This window comes from Panthera tigris, chromosome A3 (genome assembly GCF_018350195.1).
Source record: "Panthera tigris isolate Pti1 chromosome A3, P.tigris_Pti1_mat1.1, whole genome shotgun sequence".
NCBI classification, from domain to species: Eukaryota; Metazoa; Chordata; class Mammalia; order Carnivora; family Felidae; genus Panthera; species Panthera tigris.
In genome coordinates, this window is record NC_056662.1 from 1,205,045 (window position 1) to 1,219,689 (window position 14,645).

At 57.8% G+C, this 14,645-nt stretch overlaps 1 protein-coding gene across 10 annotated transcripts in view; it reads left to right on the top strand.

Moving 5' to 3' along the window:
- The window catches only part of DIDO1 (death inducer-obliterator 1), a 50,469-nt gene that overhangs the window by 29,116 nt on the left and 6,708 nt on the right, over positions 1-14,645 (top strand). For 9 of the 10 annotated variants that reach the window (XM_042979957.1, XM_042979961.1, XM_042979956.1 and 6 more), the window contains 9 exons: positions 3,793-4,267; positions 4,389-4,548; positions 5,782-5,898; positions 6,022-6,126; positions 6,304-6,439; positions 6,694-7,219; positions 7,637-7,790; positions 8,480-8,569; positions 9,383-9,578. In XM_042979957.1, the coding sequence (XP_042835891.1) occupies positions 3,793-4,267; positions 4,389-4,548; positions 5,782-5,898; positions 6,022-6,126; positions 6,304-6,439; positions 6,694-7,219; positions 7,637-7,790; positions 8,480-8,569; positions 9,383-9,578 (1,959 nt within the window). Of the gene's footprint in view, positions 1-3,792; positions 4,268-4,388; positions 4,549-5,781; positions 5,899-6,021; positions 6,127-6,303; positions 6,440-6,693; positions 7,220-7,636; positions 7,791-8,479; positions 8,570-9,382; positions 10,041-14,645 lie in introns of those variants that run through there. The other variant, XM_042979963.1, reaches the window with a different exon arrangement.

Consider the following 14,645-nt stretch of genomic DNA (forward strand, 5'->3'; position numbering starts at 1 on the left):
ACCCGAGGCGGGTGTGCCTGAGTTTCATCTTGGGGAGTTTTTAGGGTAAACTGGTACTAGTTCGGGCAGGACCAAAAGCACAAAAGCTTTAGAGCAATTTGCAGCCGCACTGAGGGTTTGTCACCGGTTCCCGTGAAGGGCAGTCCCTAGACGTGTCTGGGGCTGCCGGGCTGTGCGGGGCGGGAGCTTCACCTGAGCGGCTGCCACTTCCTCTGCTGCAACCCGGGGCTCCCGACTCCGCTGAGGCCCGCCAGTGCCACCCAGTGGCCAGCGATGCCGCGGCACCACTACCGCCTGGCACCGTGACAGGCTCCAATCCGGGCGTGCACACTGGCCTGGCCCGCCGTGCCCTCTTGCTAGGCTTTGCCCGAAAGCGCTCATCTCTGTCACCAACAAGCGGCCCGATCTGGCAGAAACCACTCCATCTGGGCCGATGGCCTGACCCCTTGGGAGCGGCCCTTCCTCTGGCTGCTAGAGTCCCGGCGAGCCCCCTAAGTCCTGCCTGGCCCGGCGTTCCCCGCGAGCAGGCCCCAGGGTGTGGGCATTGAGGGAGCCTTCGCTGCCAGAGTGGCACAGGCTCGGCATGCTCCCGGCAGGCGGTCTCCCTCCAGTAGGCCGGGCAGCCTCCGGTGGGGAGTGCAGGCACCTCGCCTTGGCGGACCAGAGCATCCTTCAGTGCTTGGGGCCAACTGACGGTCCCCTGAAGCTGCCCTTGGGTGGCTGTCTAGAATAACGTTTTTTTGGTTGGCTGTATACAGTTATTCCTTGCTCTTCTGGAAACTTATACACGGCATCCTACATTTAGTGAATCTGGATAAAGAGTCTGCAAACTTGATTTTAGCTCTGCTCAAAAATAGAGATTCTCTCACTGCGACAGCATTCCGGTGCCGTGCAGGGCCAGTCACTTCGGCAGCGGCCAACGCGGGCCCAGCTGGCAGGGGGACCAAATGCAGCGGGGTCTGCCGCGCTTGCCGGATAGAAGCATGGACGTTTTCAGCCTGTCAGAGTGGAAGATGGGCGTGTCCGATGCGCTGGTGGAGTCCCCATCAGTTTCAGAACGTTGTACTAACAATCTGCTTTTTTACCTAATTGTCATACCTCTTTATATACTCCCTCAAGCCCAGATGAGGGATGACAGGAGCTGATTAAAGAGGTAGCAAGCGGTTCTGTAAAATAGCAGCATGGTGAACAAGGAAAGCCACCCTCTGCTTTTTAAGTAGATTGTGTTCATTTACCACCGAAGCGTTCTTGGGTAATAGGTCACTTTAATCCTACGTATTGGGAATGTCCTAAAAATGATGTTGACTTGGCTTTTTGCTGAATGAGAAAACAGGTCAGACAAGTGGAAGTATTGATTTTAGGTTCTGACCGGGACACTTTGGAGTAAGCGTTTTATTTTTTTATTTAAAAAAAATTTTTTTTATGTTTATTTTTGAGAGAGCGTGAGAACGGGGGAGGAGCAGAGAGAGAGGGAGACACAGAATCCGAAGCAGGCTCCGGGCTCTCAGCCTGGAGCACACAGCCCGACGTGGGGCCTGAACTCACGAACCGTGAGATCATGACCTGAGCCGAAGTCGGACGCTTAACCACCGAGCCACCCAGGCTCCCCTGAAGTACGCGTTTTGAGAGTTCCAGTTTTTCACCTTAAGTGGAATGCAGCCACTCAAATGTCAAGTGACGAGATTTGCTTCTGGTGCCATCACACAGGTGTCCTGTACGCGACCAGCCTTCCCAGGGTGTCTGGAAGTGCCCTAGGCCAGCTTTCTAAGTGTGCTCCTCAAGTGGTCTTGGCAGAGTTTGTCTTCATGAAAGGCAGTGACAGAACCAGTTCTGGGCCTCAGTTGTCATGACGGCTGCTGGCGGCCAGCTGCCTGCCTCTGCTCAAGGTCCGTGTGCTGGGGGCCTTGCTTCTGTCCCTGTCCTTGCTGGGCCGCCCTTCTCTTGCCCCCTGCTTCCTGCAAGAAAAGGGGCCGTCCAGCTGATTTCACCCCAAACTAGCAGCCCCCACCACCACCACCAGCAAGGTGGACCTTGTGGCCAAATCTGAGTTGCTGAAAATCTGAGTGTTGAGGTCCGGGACCCCTGAGGCCTGTGAACATGATGTGATGGGACTGGAGAAATGTTATCTCGTCCCCATTATGTGCTCGCTTCTTACTTGGCAAGAAGTCATCGTTTCCGCGTGCTCTCTTGAAAAGTCCAGATCCCGAGGGCATGAGACATTTACGGGGGTGGCCGTTGGTGATGGTGGGCACAGGTGATGACAGGTGGGGTGGGGGTGGCGCACAGGCCACCTTGGGCGGGTGGGCGGGAGGCTCTGCGAGGTGAAAATACCGGCTGCAGAGTCCGAGCTGACCAACCTGGTGGCCAAGTACCTGTGAGGCTGGCTGGCCTGAGATTTGGACCCGTGCAGCACTGTGGGTACAGACTCGGTAGGATCCGGAAGTTCTCTTTATAAAGCGGAGAATTTGAGGTCCCAGGCCCTCCAGTTCCCACTGCTGCACCGGCCCTGTCGGCTGCTGCAGGGAGGAGGCCCGTGAGAGCAGCGCACTGGCCCTCCGCCCACATGGCCGGGACCTGCGGCTGCCCGAGGGCCTCGTCTGCAGGTCGGGTCCCCTCTTCTCTCACCAGAGACTTTCTCCCTCGTGCCTTAGAACAGTTAAGAGAAGCAGCGGTGGCGGACGGGTGACCGAAGATCGCTGGAGCATATGTCGAAGCCACCCCCACTCCCCCATTTTAGTGTCTGAGAGGCAGTTTCTCCGGTGGTCCCTTGAGTGACTTAACCGCCACCCTCGACAGCATCCCCACGCGGTATCCTGGCCATTTGGCTCCTCCAGACCCCTGTCTGTCACTCTACACTGCACCCACCAGGGGCCGTCCATTACCTTCCTGCTTGCACTGCTCCCCAAGCAGCTGTGTCCCTGGAGGGCTGCGGCACTGGCCCAGAACCGCCTCCCTTGCTTCCCTCACACCTTCACCCTGACGGTCTGATCACAATCGATACCGTCGGTCCTTTCCGTCCTTGCTCTCCCCCACCAACATGTGCCAGCATCACGTAAAGATTTTTGTGCAAGTGAAGAAGTTTTCACATTATTTTAGCTTTTGACCACAGCCCTTGTTTGGATCAAAAGTGCTAATTTAGCATCCTGTCCCGTAATGGGGTACAAGCAGAAGACCGTGGGGACATCTGTCACACCGCCTCTCACTCTTTGCACGTGGAGCGGCTGACCTTCCCTGTGCCATGGATCCCCTCAGCTTTCCCTCTTGCACTGATGCCCTCCTTTGCCCTTGACTGCTGTCCAGATTGGGGGGGGGGGGGACACCCGTGTGCGGTGCGGCCCCCAGCAGTGCAGCTCGCCCTACCGTAGCCCGAGGGCCGGCGAACATGCGTTGACAGAGAACGCATCTATCTGATTTCTACACTCAGGTTCACAAAAACATTACACTTGTCTGTGAAAGTGTTCTGAATCTTTTTCTGATCCTGCAAAATTTGCCATTCAATTTTCAAGTTTAGTTAGTGATTTAAATTAAGACTTTGGAAACTCAGGTTTGTTGCTTGAAGTGAAAGGTTTAACATAAGGTAGCAAAACATTTTCTGAAATACGGCGTGGCCACTTACAAATATTGCTGGCAACCCCTAACTAACACTCGTGAACTTCCTGATTTTAAGTTGCCGTCCCGGAGTAACGCGCGGTAAACTTTGCTGGTTCCGGGGCGAGCGTGCTTTTTGAGTCGGGTGACCGCACAGCAGGTGACCTCCCTGCCTCACTGAGCGTGTTCATGTCTCACTTGCAGCCATGAAGGAGGACAGGCGTGTGGAGGAGAAGACTGCAGTGGTGGCTGTTGGGCCGAAGAAGATGGCCCCTCCGGGCTCCTCGGCAGGCGGCAAACAACCTTCACCCAGAAACCTCCTGCCGAAGAAGTCCCCTCCCTTCGCAAACGCAGCAGCAGCCAAAGTGGCCAGCAAGAAGTCGCCGTCGGGCTTCAAGGGCACCATACCCAAGAGGCCGTGGCTCTCGGCTGCCCCGCCGGGCGGCGCCCCCACCGCCAAGCAGGCCAGGCTGGCGTCTGGGGCTGCCACGTCCGCTTCCAAAAAGTCACCGGGCTCTGCCGCGTTGGCAGGGGCCCTCAGGAAGCCGGTGGCCACCTCCGGCCCCTTGGCTCCTCCAGCCCCAGGACGCCTGGGGACCTCGAGCCCTGCCCTGTCGCAGCCAAATTCACAGATACGGCAGAACATAAGACGCTCCTTGAAGGAGATTTTGTGGAAAAGGTGGGCTGTCCTGCTTGATTTCTTGCTGTCGAAGTGGGTTCGGCCCGGTCGTTTTCACATTTCCACGCTTCGAGACCAGGCACAGGTGGGGTTTACGCCGCTCTTCTCTTCCTGTTCCTAGAGTCAACGACAGTGATGACCTAATCATGACGGAAAACGAAGTAGGAAAAATTGCCCTCCATATTGAGAAAGAGCTGTTTAACTTGTTCCAAGTCACAGACAATCGCTACAAGAGTAAATACCGCAGCATCATGTTCAACCTCAAGGATCCCAAAAATCAGGTGTGTGCAGATGACCCGAGTGGGAACGTTCTGGCTTTCTAGGTTCTTTTAGCCACGCTTCATAGTGAAAAGCTGGACACAGCACGCTGAAGAGCTGTCCTTTCCATCGAAGTCGGAAGGACACGCCTTGTCGGTATAGAGAATTCCCGTTTGTCCTTCCCTCCCCTGCCTAACCTGGGGTCGGAGTCAGGGGTTCTCGCTGGTTCTCTGAAGTCCGTCCTCGTTTCACCAGATTGTTCTCTACACGTGGCTGTAAAGTTTCTATTGTTCCATTGGCTCCGGAGTAATATTGAGATTCTTTACCTTAGGGACCTGGGTATCTCTATCTTTGAGCTTCAGACAACTTTCTCTGCCTTGTTACTGTTCCATCAGTTGAGTCAGCCCGCTGATCTGGGCGTCCTTGAGCAATAATGGGTCCTAAGCACGCCCTGCAGCGCTCCCCCCGTGGGCAGGTGCTGTTCTCGCTCGGGGAGTGGGGCAGAGTCCTGATGGCAGCCGTGGGGGGCAGTGTCTCGCAGTGAGGTTGAAACGGGAGTCCCTCAGAAAGCATTGGCCACTCGCCTGGTGTGGTTTCCCCCACCTCCTGCCCTCCGAGGCTCACTGTCTTCTGGCCTTCTCTCCAGATGTTCAGGAACAGACTCCCATACTGTCACCTCCCATCACACTGTAGTAACACCGTAGGGGGGGTGGTGATTCCCACCTTTACTCCTAATCTGGTACCTTTTTTTTAGCTTTCTTTTTAAAGTTTATGTATTTACTTTGAGAGAGAGCGTGAGTGGACAGGGGACAGAGGGGCGGGGGGAGAGAGAATCCCCAGTAGGGCTTGGTGCCGTGAGCGCGGAGCCCATCGCGGGGCTCGATCTCATGAACCATGAGATCACGACCTGAACCGAAATCAAGAGTCGGACGGACACTCAACCGACCGAGCCACCCCGCACCTTTTCGAGTTGGTTTTGTTTTCCGTGAGGTCTTTTTAGCAGAGTCGGTGCGGCATGGCCCCAGGGGCCACTACCTGGCACTGCCCGTCGGGGACAGCGTGGCATTTACCCTCGTGGGCCGCTGGGGAGCCGGGTGAGGTCAGGTCCCCTGCTGCGCTCAATCCTTCGTCCTGTCGCCGCCGGGCCTCTGGCGAAAGTTCTCGCGCTGCTGGGTTTTTCTCGTATTCTCCCTACTGTCTCAGAAGCGGACGGCAAAGTGTTTTTAAACGAGTGAACAAAGGGTGTTTGTTTACAGGGCCTCTTCCATCGTGTTCTGCGTGAGGAGATCTCTTTGGCGAAACTTGTGAGGATGAAGCCAGAAGAACTTGTGTCCAAAGAGCTGTCCACGTGGAGGGAGCGGCCCACAAAGCCTGTGAGTGCCAGCCGGTGAGGGGGCTCGGCGCCGGTGGCCTGGGTCTCCGGGGGCGGCTGCTGGGCGAGGCACGAGCGAGCCCTCCGGAGCAGGGCTTCAGGCTCTGTGTCCCTCTCGTGTCAGGCGACGGAGTCCAGAAATAAGCAGCACGGTGACAGTAAACAGACCGCCGTTAAACGGGACGCTGTGCCCAACATGGAGGACTCGCCACCCGTGTCCGATTCAGACGTAAGCGTTTGGGGCTCCCGGGGTTTGTGAAGGTCGGGTAAAAGTCCTCCGTCCCCAGGGGCTTCGGTGTCTGAATCGCCCGGCACGGTGCCGGCGGCCCTTCGTCGCACGCGCCGTCCCGTGCCGGTGCCGCGGGATGGGCAGGAAGGGCTCAGGCGTCCGCTCGTCGCCCCGCAGGAGCAGCAGGAGTCGGTGCGAGCCGTCCCCGAGCAGAGCGCCGCGCCCCTCCTTGACATCTTCAGCAGTATGTTGAAAGACACCACGAGTCAGCACCGGGCGCATCTGTTCGACCTGAACTGTAAAATTTGTACAGGTGAGCGTGACTTGGGGCGTGAAACCTCGCAGCTGAGACTTCGCTGGCTGTTGTCTAAAGTCGCTGTCCTCCTAATGGCAGTCGTACCCGACCCACGTGAAACAAGTTAGAAGACTGGGGCGGTTTTCCGAAGTTGTAGCGTCTGCCTCTACCTTCGCGGCTTTTTCTTTTTCATAAGAAATCATCTACTCGTGGGCAGGCCGTGCCCTCCGGTGTGTGGGATTCCTCACGAAGGCCTTCCCCATGTTCTTCAGGTCAGGTTCCGTCATCGGAGGATGAACCGGCTCCAAAAAAGCAAAAGCTGTCCGCTTCTAAGAAGGAAGAGTCGAGATCCAAGTATGACACCACTCCTGAGCCAGTTCTTAGCTCGGCTGATGACGTGGTTCCAGAAGCTCTGCCCGAAAGCGCCTCCGAGCCAGACCCGGACAGTGCTGCTCCGCACGCACACTCGGAGAGAAAGTATTTCCCTGTGCCGCCGGGAGACAGCCACCCGGAGCCTTCTGCCCTGGAAGGCCCCTCCTGCCCGGCCACCTGCGGGGGCCCAGTGCTCACCACGGTCACGGTGTCTGGCCGAGACCCCAGGACCGCGCCAGGCGGGTCGTGCACAGTCACGGCCCCTGCAGCAGCCCGCCCTGACGGCGCCCACCCAGCGGAATCCCGACAGGAGGTCCTGAAGCCCGCCGTGACCTCGGTGACAGTGCCCAAGTCCATACTGGCGAAGCCGTCCTCGTCCCCCGAGCCCAGATACCTCCTGCCGGTGCCACCGTCACCACGCGTCAGGTGCGCTCTACGTGTGGAGTCTGGACAAGCCATGAGTTGCATTCCCTGTGGGTTAACAGAAGGAGCAGAGGGGAGGGATCCCAGCACTCAGCTCAGTCCTCTGTGCCGAGAATATGGCCATGCCTGGGTGCTTTGCATGGGCAATAGGAGGCCTGCTTATAGGCTGCCTGCTCGCTGTTCTAAACCTGCGGCTCTTAAAACCCGAAACGTGATCTTGTGGTCGTTCGGGTTTGTCGCCTCTTCATTTTATTTTTTCTTGACCAGAACGCGTCACAGTTAAAGTACTCGATTTGAAAAAAACTACCAAAACGTGCAGGAGTTTGCTCTTGCTGTTAATAATTGCCGAAGATGTCCGTACTTGGAAATGTTTTGTGCAGAAAGAAAGATTTATCTCTCTTCTCTGATTTTGTTTTACAGCCTCTCCGAGTCAAGGTCCCCTCCGGAAGGAGATACGACCCTCTTTTTGTCTCGACTCAGCACCATTTGGAAAGGATTCATTAACATGCAGAGTGTAGCAAAATTTGTCACTAAGGCGTATCCCGTCTCAGGGTGCTGTGACTATCTCAGCGAGGTTAGAACTGGGAGAGGGAGAGCGAGAGAGCGAGCGTGTGCGCATGGGCGTACGTGCACGCGTCTTCTGTAGACGCCCTGACCCCGCGTAGACCAGTGCGGCGGCCTTCCAGCAGCGTGTCCGGACGCATAAGCACGGGAGGCACGGGAGAGCCCGCTGTCACGAGTCAGCAGGTTAAGCAGTCTGGACGGTGGTAGGCACTGAGATGAGCAGTCGGGCATCCCGACATCGACAACGAAGCCGCCATCGTCTTCCCCCCTTTGTGCAGTGAGGGCGTTTCCCCAGGGCGTGTGCTCCCAGCGTGTGAGTGTTGGTGTGCAGTAACACGCACAACAGCTCTGCTTTTACAGACTTAGCGTAAACAGCGCTAGGGTGTGCGACCTCCGCAAGTAGCCTAGCAAGTCGTTCTGGATCGTATCTCATTGCCGTACGCGTATGTTCCCGAAAGATGACCTAAGAGTTTTTGCAAAACGTAATCCTGTTTGGCTGGAGGCCATCGTAGCACGTTTGTGTCTGGTGACTCATAATCCTGGATGATAACCAAGCACCGTCTAATACTGTTATGACCGTTTTCTTTGGAATAGTTGTACCCCTGAGTCTCAGGTAGTTGGATGCCTCGAAATTACTGCATCAGTGTCCCCGAGTGCCGTGGGTTTACCGGTCATTTACTCCAAGTATGTTTTGTCTAGGACCTGCCAGACACGATTCACATTGGCGGAAGGATCGCGCCCAGGACAGTCTGGGATTATGTCGGCAAGCTCAAATCCTCTGTGTCTAAGGTACCTGCTTTAGTCTAATCTCTGCACCTGTGGAGGAAGGTGTGTGTTCAAATGCAACTTTCTCTTTCACTTTTTATCTTGATGGGTCAGTACTTGAAATGTCAGCCTATAAGTTATTAATCGTTGCCAGGTAAATGTTTAAAATTATGTTTGTAGCTGGATAACAGAGTGTGTTTGGGTGATACGGTGATGGCAGTTTTATTAGAAGTAATTTTAATAATGCGTGCTGGTCGGTGTTAGAAATAGAGGCGCCGTGTCTCCTCATTGTTTCTGTGACCGAGGAAGCCAGCGGGTGCTTTATGGTGACCCTGCTGGGGCTCGAGGCCTGGGCTCTGGGGGGGCCTGGGTGCTGTGAGCCCCTGAGATGCGGCTGCTGCTGGGCCGCGTACAGGGGAAAGGGCTGCCTTCGTCCTCAGGCTCCACACGGGGCTCAGACCTTCTGGGCTCCTTGAGCCTTCCTGGCTCTCGTGTAGATCACACGGCCGGGTGATCGGGACCACTGTCCTCACAGCAGATGATGTGTCGGTGCGAGAACACCACGAGAGGGGCTGTTTCAAGGACGTGGGGCTACGAATAGGCGTGATCTTGAGGTTCCTGCCGAGACCAGGGTTGGAGTCCAGCAGCCTGATACTGGACACCGTGTCGTCCCTAGCACTTGTCCCAACGTGCGGGCCGGCAGGGCCGTGGGAACCAAGTCCGGGGAGCTCTTGTCCCTCTCCTGTGAGACTGCTGGTGAGGTTCAGGTGCAGGCTGAGCGCGGCGCCTTCTCCGGTAACCGCAGGCCAACGTGCTCTCGTCCTGTTTGTGCCGCAGGAGCTGTGTCTCATCCGCTTCCACCCCGCGACCGAGGAGGAGGAGGTGGCCTATATCTCTCTCTACTCCTATTTTAGCAGCCGCGGCCGCTTCGGTGTCGTAGCTAATAACAGCAGGCACGTCAAGGACCTCTACCTGATCCCGCTGAGCGCCAAGGACCCTATTCCATCCAAACTCTTGCCCTTCGAGGGACCAGGTAAGCGCCAGTTTTCGGAGTGGTGACACCTGATCCCACACGTCCCTTTCCCGCCAACGCCACGTCCTCCCGAGCTGCTCACAGGCTTTGTAGCAGCAAGAGCGCTGAATGCAGGTGAAGCCGTGCTGAGCTATAGGACTCGGCCTCTGGGGTCCCGGGGATGGCGGGGTGCACCAGAAATACCCTCACCGTTGGCATGAACTGTCTTAGCAAGTGGCACGCAGAGGGGAAAACCCCTGTCATGGCCTCGGGTCCATGGAAGCGCAGAAGAGCCACAGAGGAAGGTGACCGCTGACGTGGGCTCGCGGGTGCTTGCGCTTTACCGACAGCTCAGAGCTGCGCACGCGCCAGGCGGGTTCCTCTCCTGCCTCCCGGGAGACGCAGGCGAGCAGCTCTGTCTGTCCGTTCCTTACAAAGTTCCGCTTTTGGAGGGTTACTTGCAAATTAGTCTTAAGCAAAACACCCAACGGTTCAGACTTGTCAAGGGGTTGAGGGCGATTCCAAGGGGCACCCGCTCTGGGGGGGCACGTGACTAGCCGCACACTTGACAGAAGACGCCCACATTGAAGTGTCTCCTTGGCCATGAAGTCCCCAAAGGATTGAGAACGCTCGCAGGGCGCCGTATCTGACGCACGGTGGGCTCTTTCTGAGGTGCTTTGTTCCGGAGGCAGCGGCCGAGCGCCGGGCCATTGCTGGCGCCGCCCGGACTGGCACCTCCGTACCCTTGGCCCCATCACCGGTCCTGGCAGGCGCTCCCGCTACAGCCACGCGCCGGACCCGCCCCACCTGAACCGTAGCGGGGCCCCGCAGGGCTGCTTCGGCCGGAGCGTGCCTCCCACGCCACACGCACGGCCCAGGTCCCTACGTGTCAGAAGCAGGCCCCAGACGGTAGCGGTGGGTGTCTGCGACCGCGGGGCCACGTGTCTGCTGGCACGCTGCATTGAGTTACCTCACTGCCGAATACGTGAAAACCGAGTACTTTAGGGTGTCCCCTCCCACACTCCGTGGGGGGAAGAGACGCCACCCGACGGGTGGCGGCAAGAACCTTGGTGGAGGTTCTCGGCGAGCGGCTGTGTGAAGTGCGCTGGCCTGCTCCCTGGATCGCCGTCCTGTGCTCCTGGAGGCGAAGACGAAGAAACTGGTCTCTCGGGCCCCGTGGAGAACCTCCGGTCAGTCGCCAGCATAGGAGCTCGTGTGGAGAATGTGGCGGAAGCGTAGGGATCCCGCTGACACCGACACGGGTGTCCGCAGAGCTGGGGGCGGGGGGGGTGGGGGGGGGGGATGCCCAGCCTCCCTCTGAACAAGAGTAAGCTGTCCCCGCTGCAGGGGCCGCAGAGCATGAGCCTCCCTGAGACTCTGCTGTGGGATGAGCAGGACGGGGCCTGTGTGGGGGCTCCGCCTGGGCAGGGGTGTGAGGAGCTGGGCTCCGTGGCTAGGCGGGCACGGGTTCCTTGCAGCGGATGGGAGAGGAGACCCTCCATTGGAGTCGCAGTGGGTGCAACCCAGCTGGTGGAGAGGCCGAGGCCCCACGGGACATTCTGGGGCGGCACGGGCACGAGCGGGGCGGGCGGGGTGGGGCCTCTCGCCCGACACGCTGAGCACCCCGACACGCTCGGGGATCGGCCACCCGCCCTCCCAAAACTACAGCACCACCCGAAGAGCCCCCTGAAAGAGCTGTGTTTTAAGGGCTTCTCAACCTAACCTAATTCAGCGTATGTTTTTTATTCTCCTGATGCCATTGCCTACCATTGATATCTGTGCGTATGTGATCCGCTTCCCCAGCGAAACAGCCTTGGCCCCAGGCCGGGTCATCTACCTGACCTGCCTCGTGTGTTCGTAGCATGACTTGGCGCTCTCTGGGTGCGGATGCTCGTGTGTCCCGGCTTCGTGGTGTGTGCGTGTGTGTGTGCGTGTGCTTGGAAGCCTGGGTGTGGGTCCTGGTGTGTGTGTCCCGTGTGCATGCATCTGCAGGGCTGGGCGCGGGAACGTTTCTCCTGGGTCACAGAAGTGGCCTCCGCGGCACAGGCTGGTCGGGAGGGGGGGGGGGGGGCGGCAGTGATGTCCCTCAGCGGAACAGCCTGCCGTCCGGCCAGCACTGCCCCCAGCCTGGCGGGGGCGCCCTTGACTCCCGCCGCGGCCCGGCCCACGGCCGTCTCTGGCCTGAGGTCACACACCCAGTAAATGCTCCCGCCAGGGAGCAGGGCACAAAGCGCAGGCCTCGGCGGGACGCAGGGCCGCGGCTCGGGGGAGCCACCAGTCTGGGTGAGGGGCCTGCTGTGTGAGCAGGGGGAGGGTGTGAAGAGGAGCTTAGGGTGGAGGTAGGGAGGGTGCCACACTTTGTGGAAAGTCCTTTTATTCCCGTAGAAAATCACAGGTGCCCTTGCCTCCCGCACTCGGGAGCCCAGCAGGTTTCGGTGACGTGGGATTCTCCCCAGACTCTGGCTGTTCGCACCAGAGGGTGCTTAAACCACGTCCTGACCCAGGGACTCTATGTGAGCCTGTCCCTCGGCCAGTGCTGCGTGTTTTCGCAGCTCCACGCTCCTGACCGGACCCACGGAGAGCGTGTCCACACGCGGTCCGTCCTCGGCCCACACACCGAGTGTCCACGCGGCATTTCAGAGCACAGCCAGAGCGCGCTCGGCTCCTGAGGACGTTTCCGTCCGTGCGTATTTGTGTGACTTGTCCCCCAGAAATGCCAGGTTGTCACGTTCTGTCACACGGTGTCATTCTAACCACCTAACAGTGTAATCTCCGAAGACACCTGGGAAGCCTGAGTCTCCCTCAGCCAGCAGACTGTCTCCCACTTGGGACGTTAATGTAAGTGGCCTCGAGCTGAGCTGACGGGGCTCTTCTCCCCTGGGGACGTGGGTCTCAGATGCTCTCCGCGTCTCAAGGCCTTGTACACGGAAGGAAGACCGGGCACGCTGGACATTCGTCTTATGTGTGCCCCGTGACCCCGACAGGACTGGACCCAGGCCAGGGCGCCCCGTCACTCCCGAGTGAAACCAGGGCACAGGTTCTCGCCTGGGACGCCTGTTGGGTGACCTTGGGCTTCTAAGAGGCGCACCGTAGACGGCGGGGACACCGCCTGCCCGGGTGCTGAGTGGCGAGGGCTGTCTGCCTGGAGTAAAGCCGTGGTGCCGGCTTCTGTATTCATTTTGAACTGCTTTCTAAGTTAGCTGCAAACTCTGGGTTGGAGTATTGTCAGGTAAGCATTCCTCGGTTTTCCTGTGTGTGTGGCGTGAATCCGTGGCCGTGCTCACACTGTCCTCAAAGTCAAGTATGATACTGAGTACCGTGTATCGCTCTTTCTCCTTCGAAATCAATAAAAATATTTTATAGAAACTGGTCACTGTTTGTTTGAATTTGAACCGTTTGTAGCTCTTGTCGCAGGTCCGCCGTGACGGAGGACGAGCCGACGCCACCCAGCCGTGGGAGCGCAGCCCGGCTGAGGGTGTGCAGGGCCGTGCTGCTCTGAGCGCCTGGACGAAGACGGACAGCACTCTTCTCTTACCTGAAACGTGTGCTAAGCCCCGTGACTGCGTACGGGTCTCAGGGAGTCAGAATTGGACGGAGGCGTGCGCGTGTGTGTGTGTGTGTGTGTGTGTGTGTGTGTACGCACGCGCGTGTGTGTGGTGGTGGTGGCAGTGGGCTGGGGGTGGTACATACTATTGCCCTGTATTTGCCAAGTCTCTTTCTGGACCAGTCCTACTTAAGAACCATGGCCTGTTAACTCCCACGTAGTTTCTGCTTAGCAGGAGTGAAAATTCTGTCTTGATGGATTCAACCATAAGAGAGTCTTCATTTAAAAAAATGAATAGTGTAGGGTACCAGATTTAGGAGTAAAAGCACTACTTTCGTAGTTCCGGGGTTAAGGAGTCAGCTTTCAGATGGCTTATTAAAACTAAGTTTTGTCCCGTGATGTGTCCGGGTGGGGGGGGGGGGGGGACAGGGGTGTGCTTCCCACACCTTCACCTTCCCTGGCATCCCTGCTGCTGACACACCTGGATACAAGCCCTGGTTTTGGTCTCATGTCAGAAATCTGCTGGCACACGACCTTGCAGATGCCCCTGTCCCTGGGTTGGTCCACTGTTTCTGTACGGGTGGTCTGAGTCTAGCCACAGAGGCTGAGGCTGGAGACACCCACCAAGAGCACTCAGGGATGCCTGCGTAAAGCCAACCAGGCTTGTTTTCCGTGCAACACACCCCGGAGACCCGTTGCCCTGGCACTTTAGAGGGCGTGGGTGCCGACACCCCTGCTGAGCCCAATCGACACCCCTCTGGAGGTGGGACGGCACACCCCACCCGCCCACCCACCTAGTTGCCTGTTTCCATCTGCTTTGCGAATTACAAACCTAACAACAACCCTCCAGAGGGCGGTGGGGTAAGTAGGCATCTCTGCTTCTAATAATGGACGAAGGGAGGAATTTGGCAAAACCGGAGAAGCAGCCCTGTGCCCTGGGCTGCAGCCAGCGTGGTCACCACCACCGCACCCTCTCCTCTCCCGAGGAGCACTCGGCAGCGGGCAGGCCTGCAGAGGGCCCTGGCTGGGCGACGGGCGTTCTGGAGGAGAGCCGGCCCCCTACTGCCTCCCAGATGGGGGCACCCGTTTGATCTTGCCCCCTGTCGCCTCGCCCGCCACCCCCCCCCCCCCGGTGGCAGCAGGAGCCTGGGTGAACCTGGGGCACACCCTCACGTCAGTAAAGATCTAAAGGTCGATTCCGAGGCCACTAGATTAGCAAATTTTACTGTTTGTTCCACAAACGTCAGTTACTGCCGTTTACACTTCAGATACTAATGCAGCCGTGACACGAACACACGCGTCGGGTGATGAGATCCGACTGCTTCAGAACAGACGTAGGCATAAAGTCTCGGTGAAATTCAAAACTTAACACCGATCCTCGTTAGACTGTTTACAGATAGGTGCAGATGCAGTCCGGTCGAGAGTTGAAAGCTACTTAATTAGATGCCAGTGCCTGGCGAGCTTGCTGTTCTCAAAACAAATGTAAATGCTGAGTGATTTAACCGTCTTCCCCCGTGATGAATAGGACAGCAGAGGTTGGAATC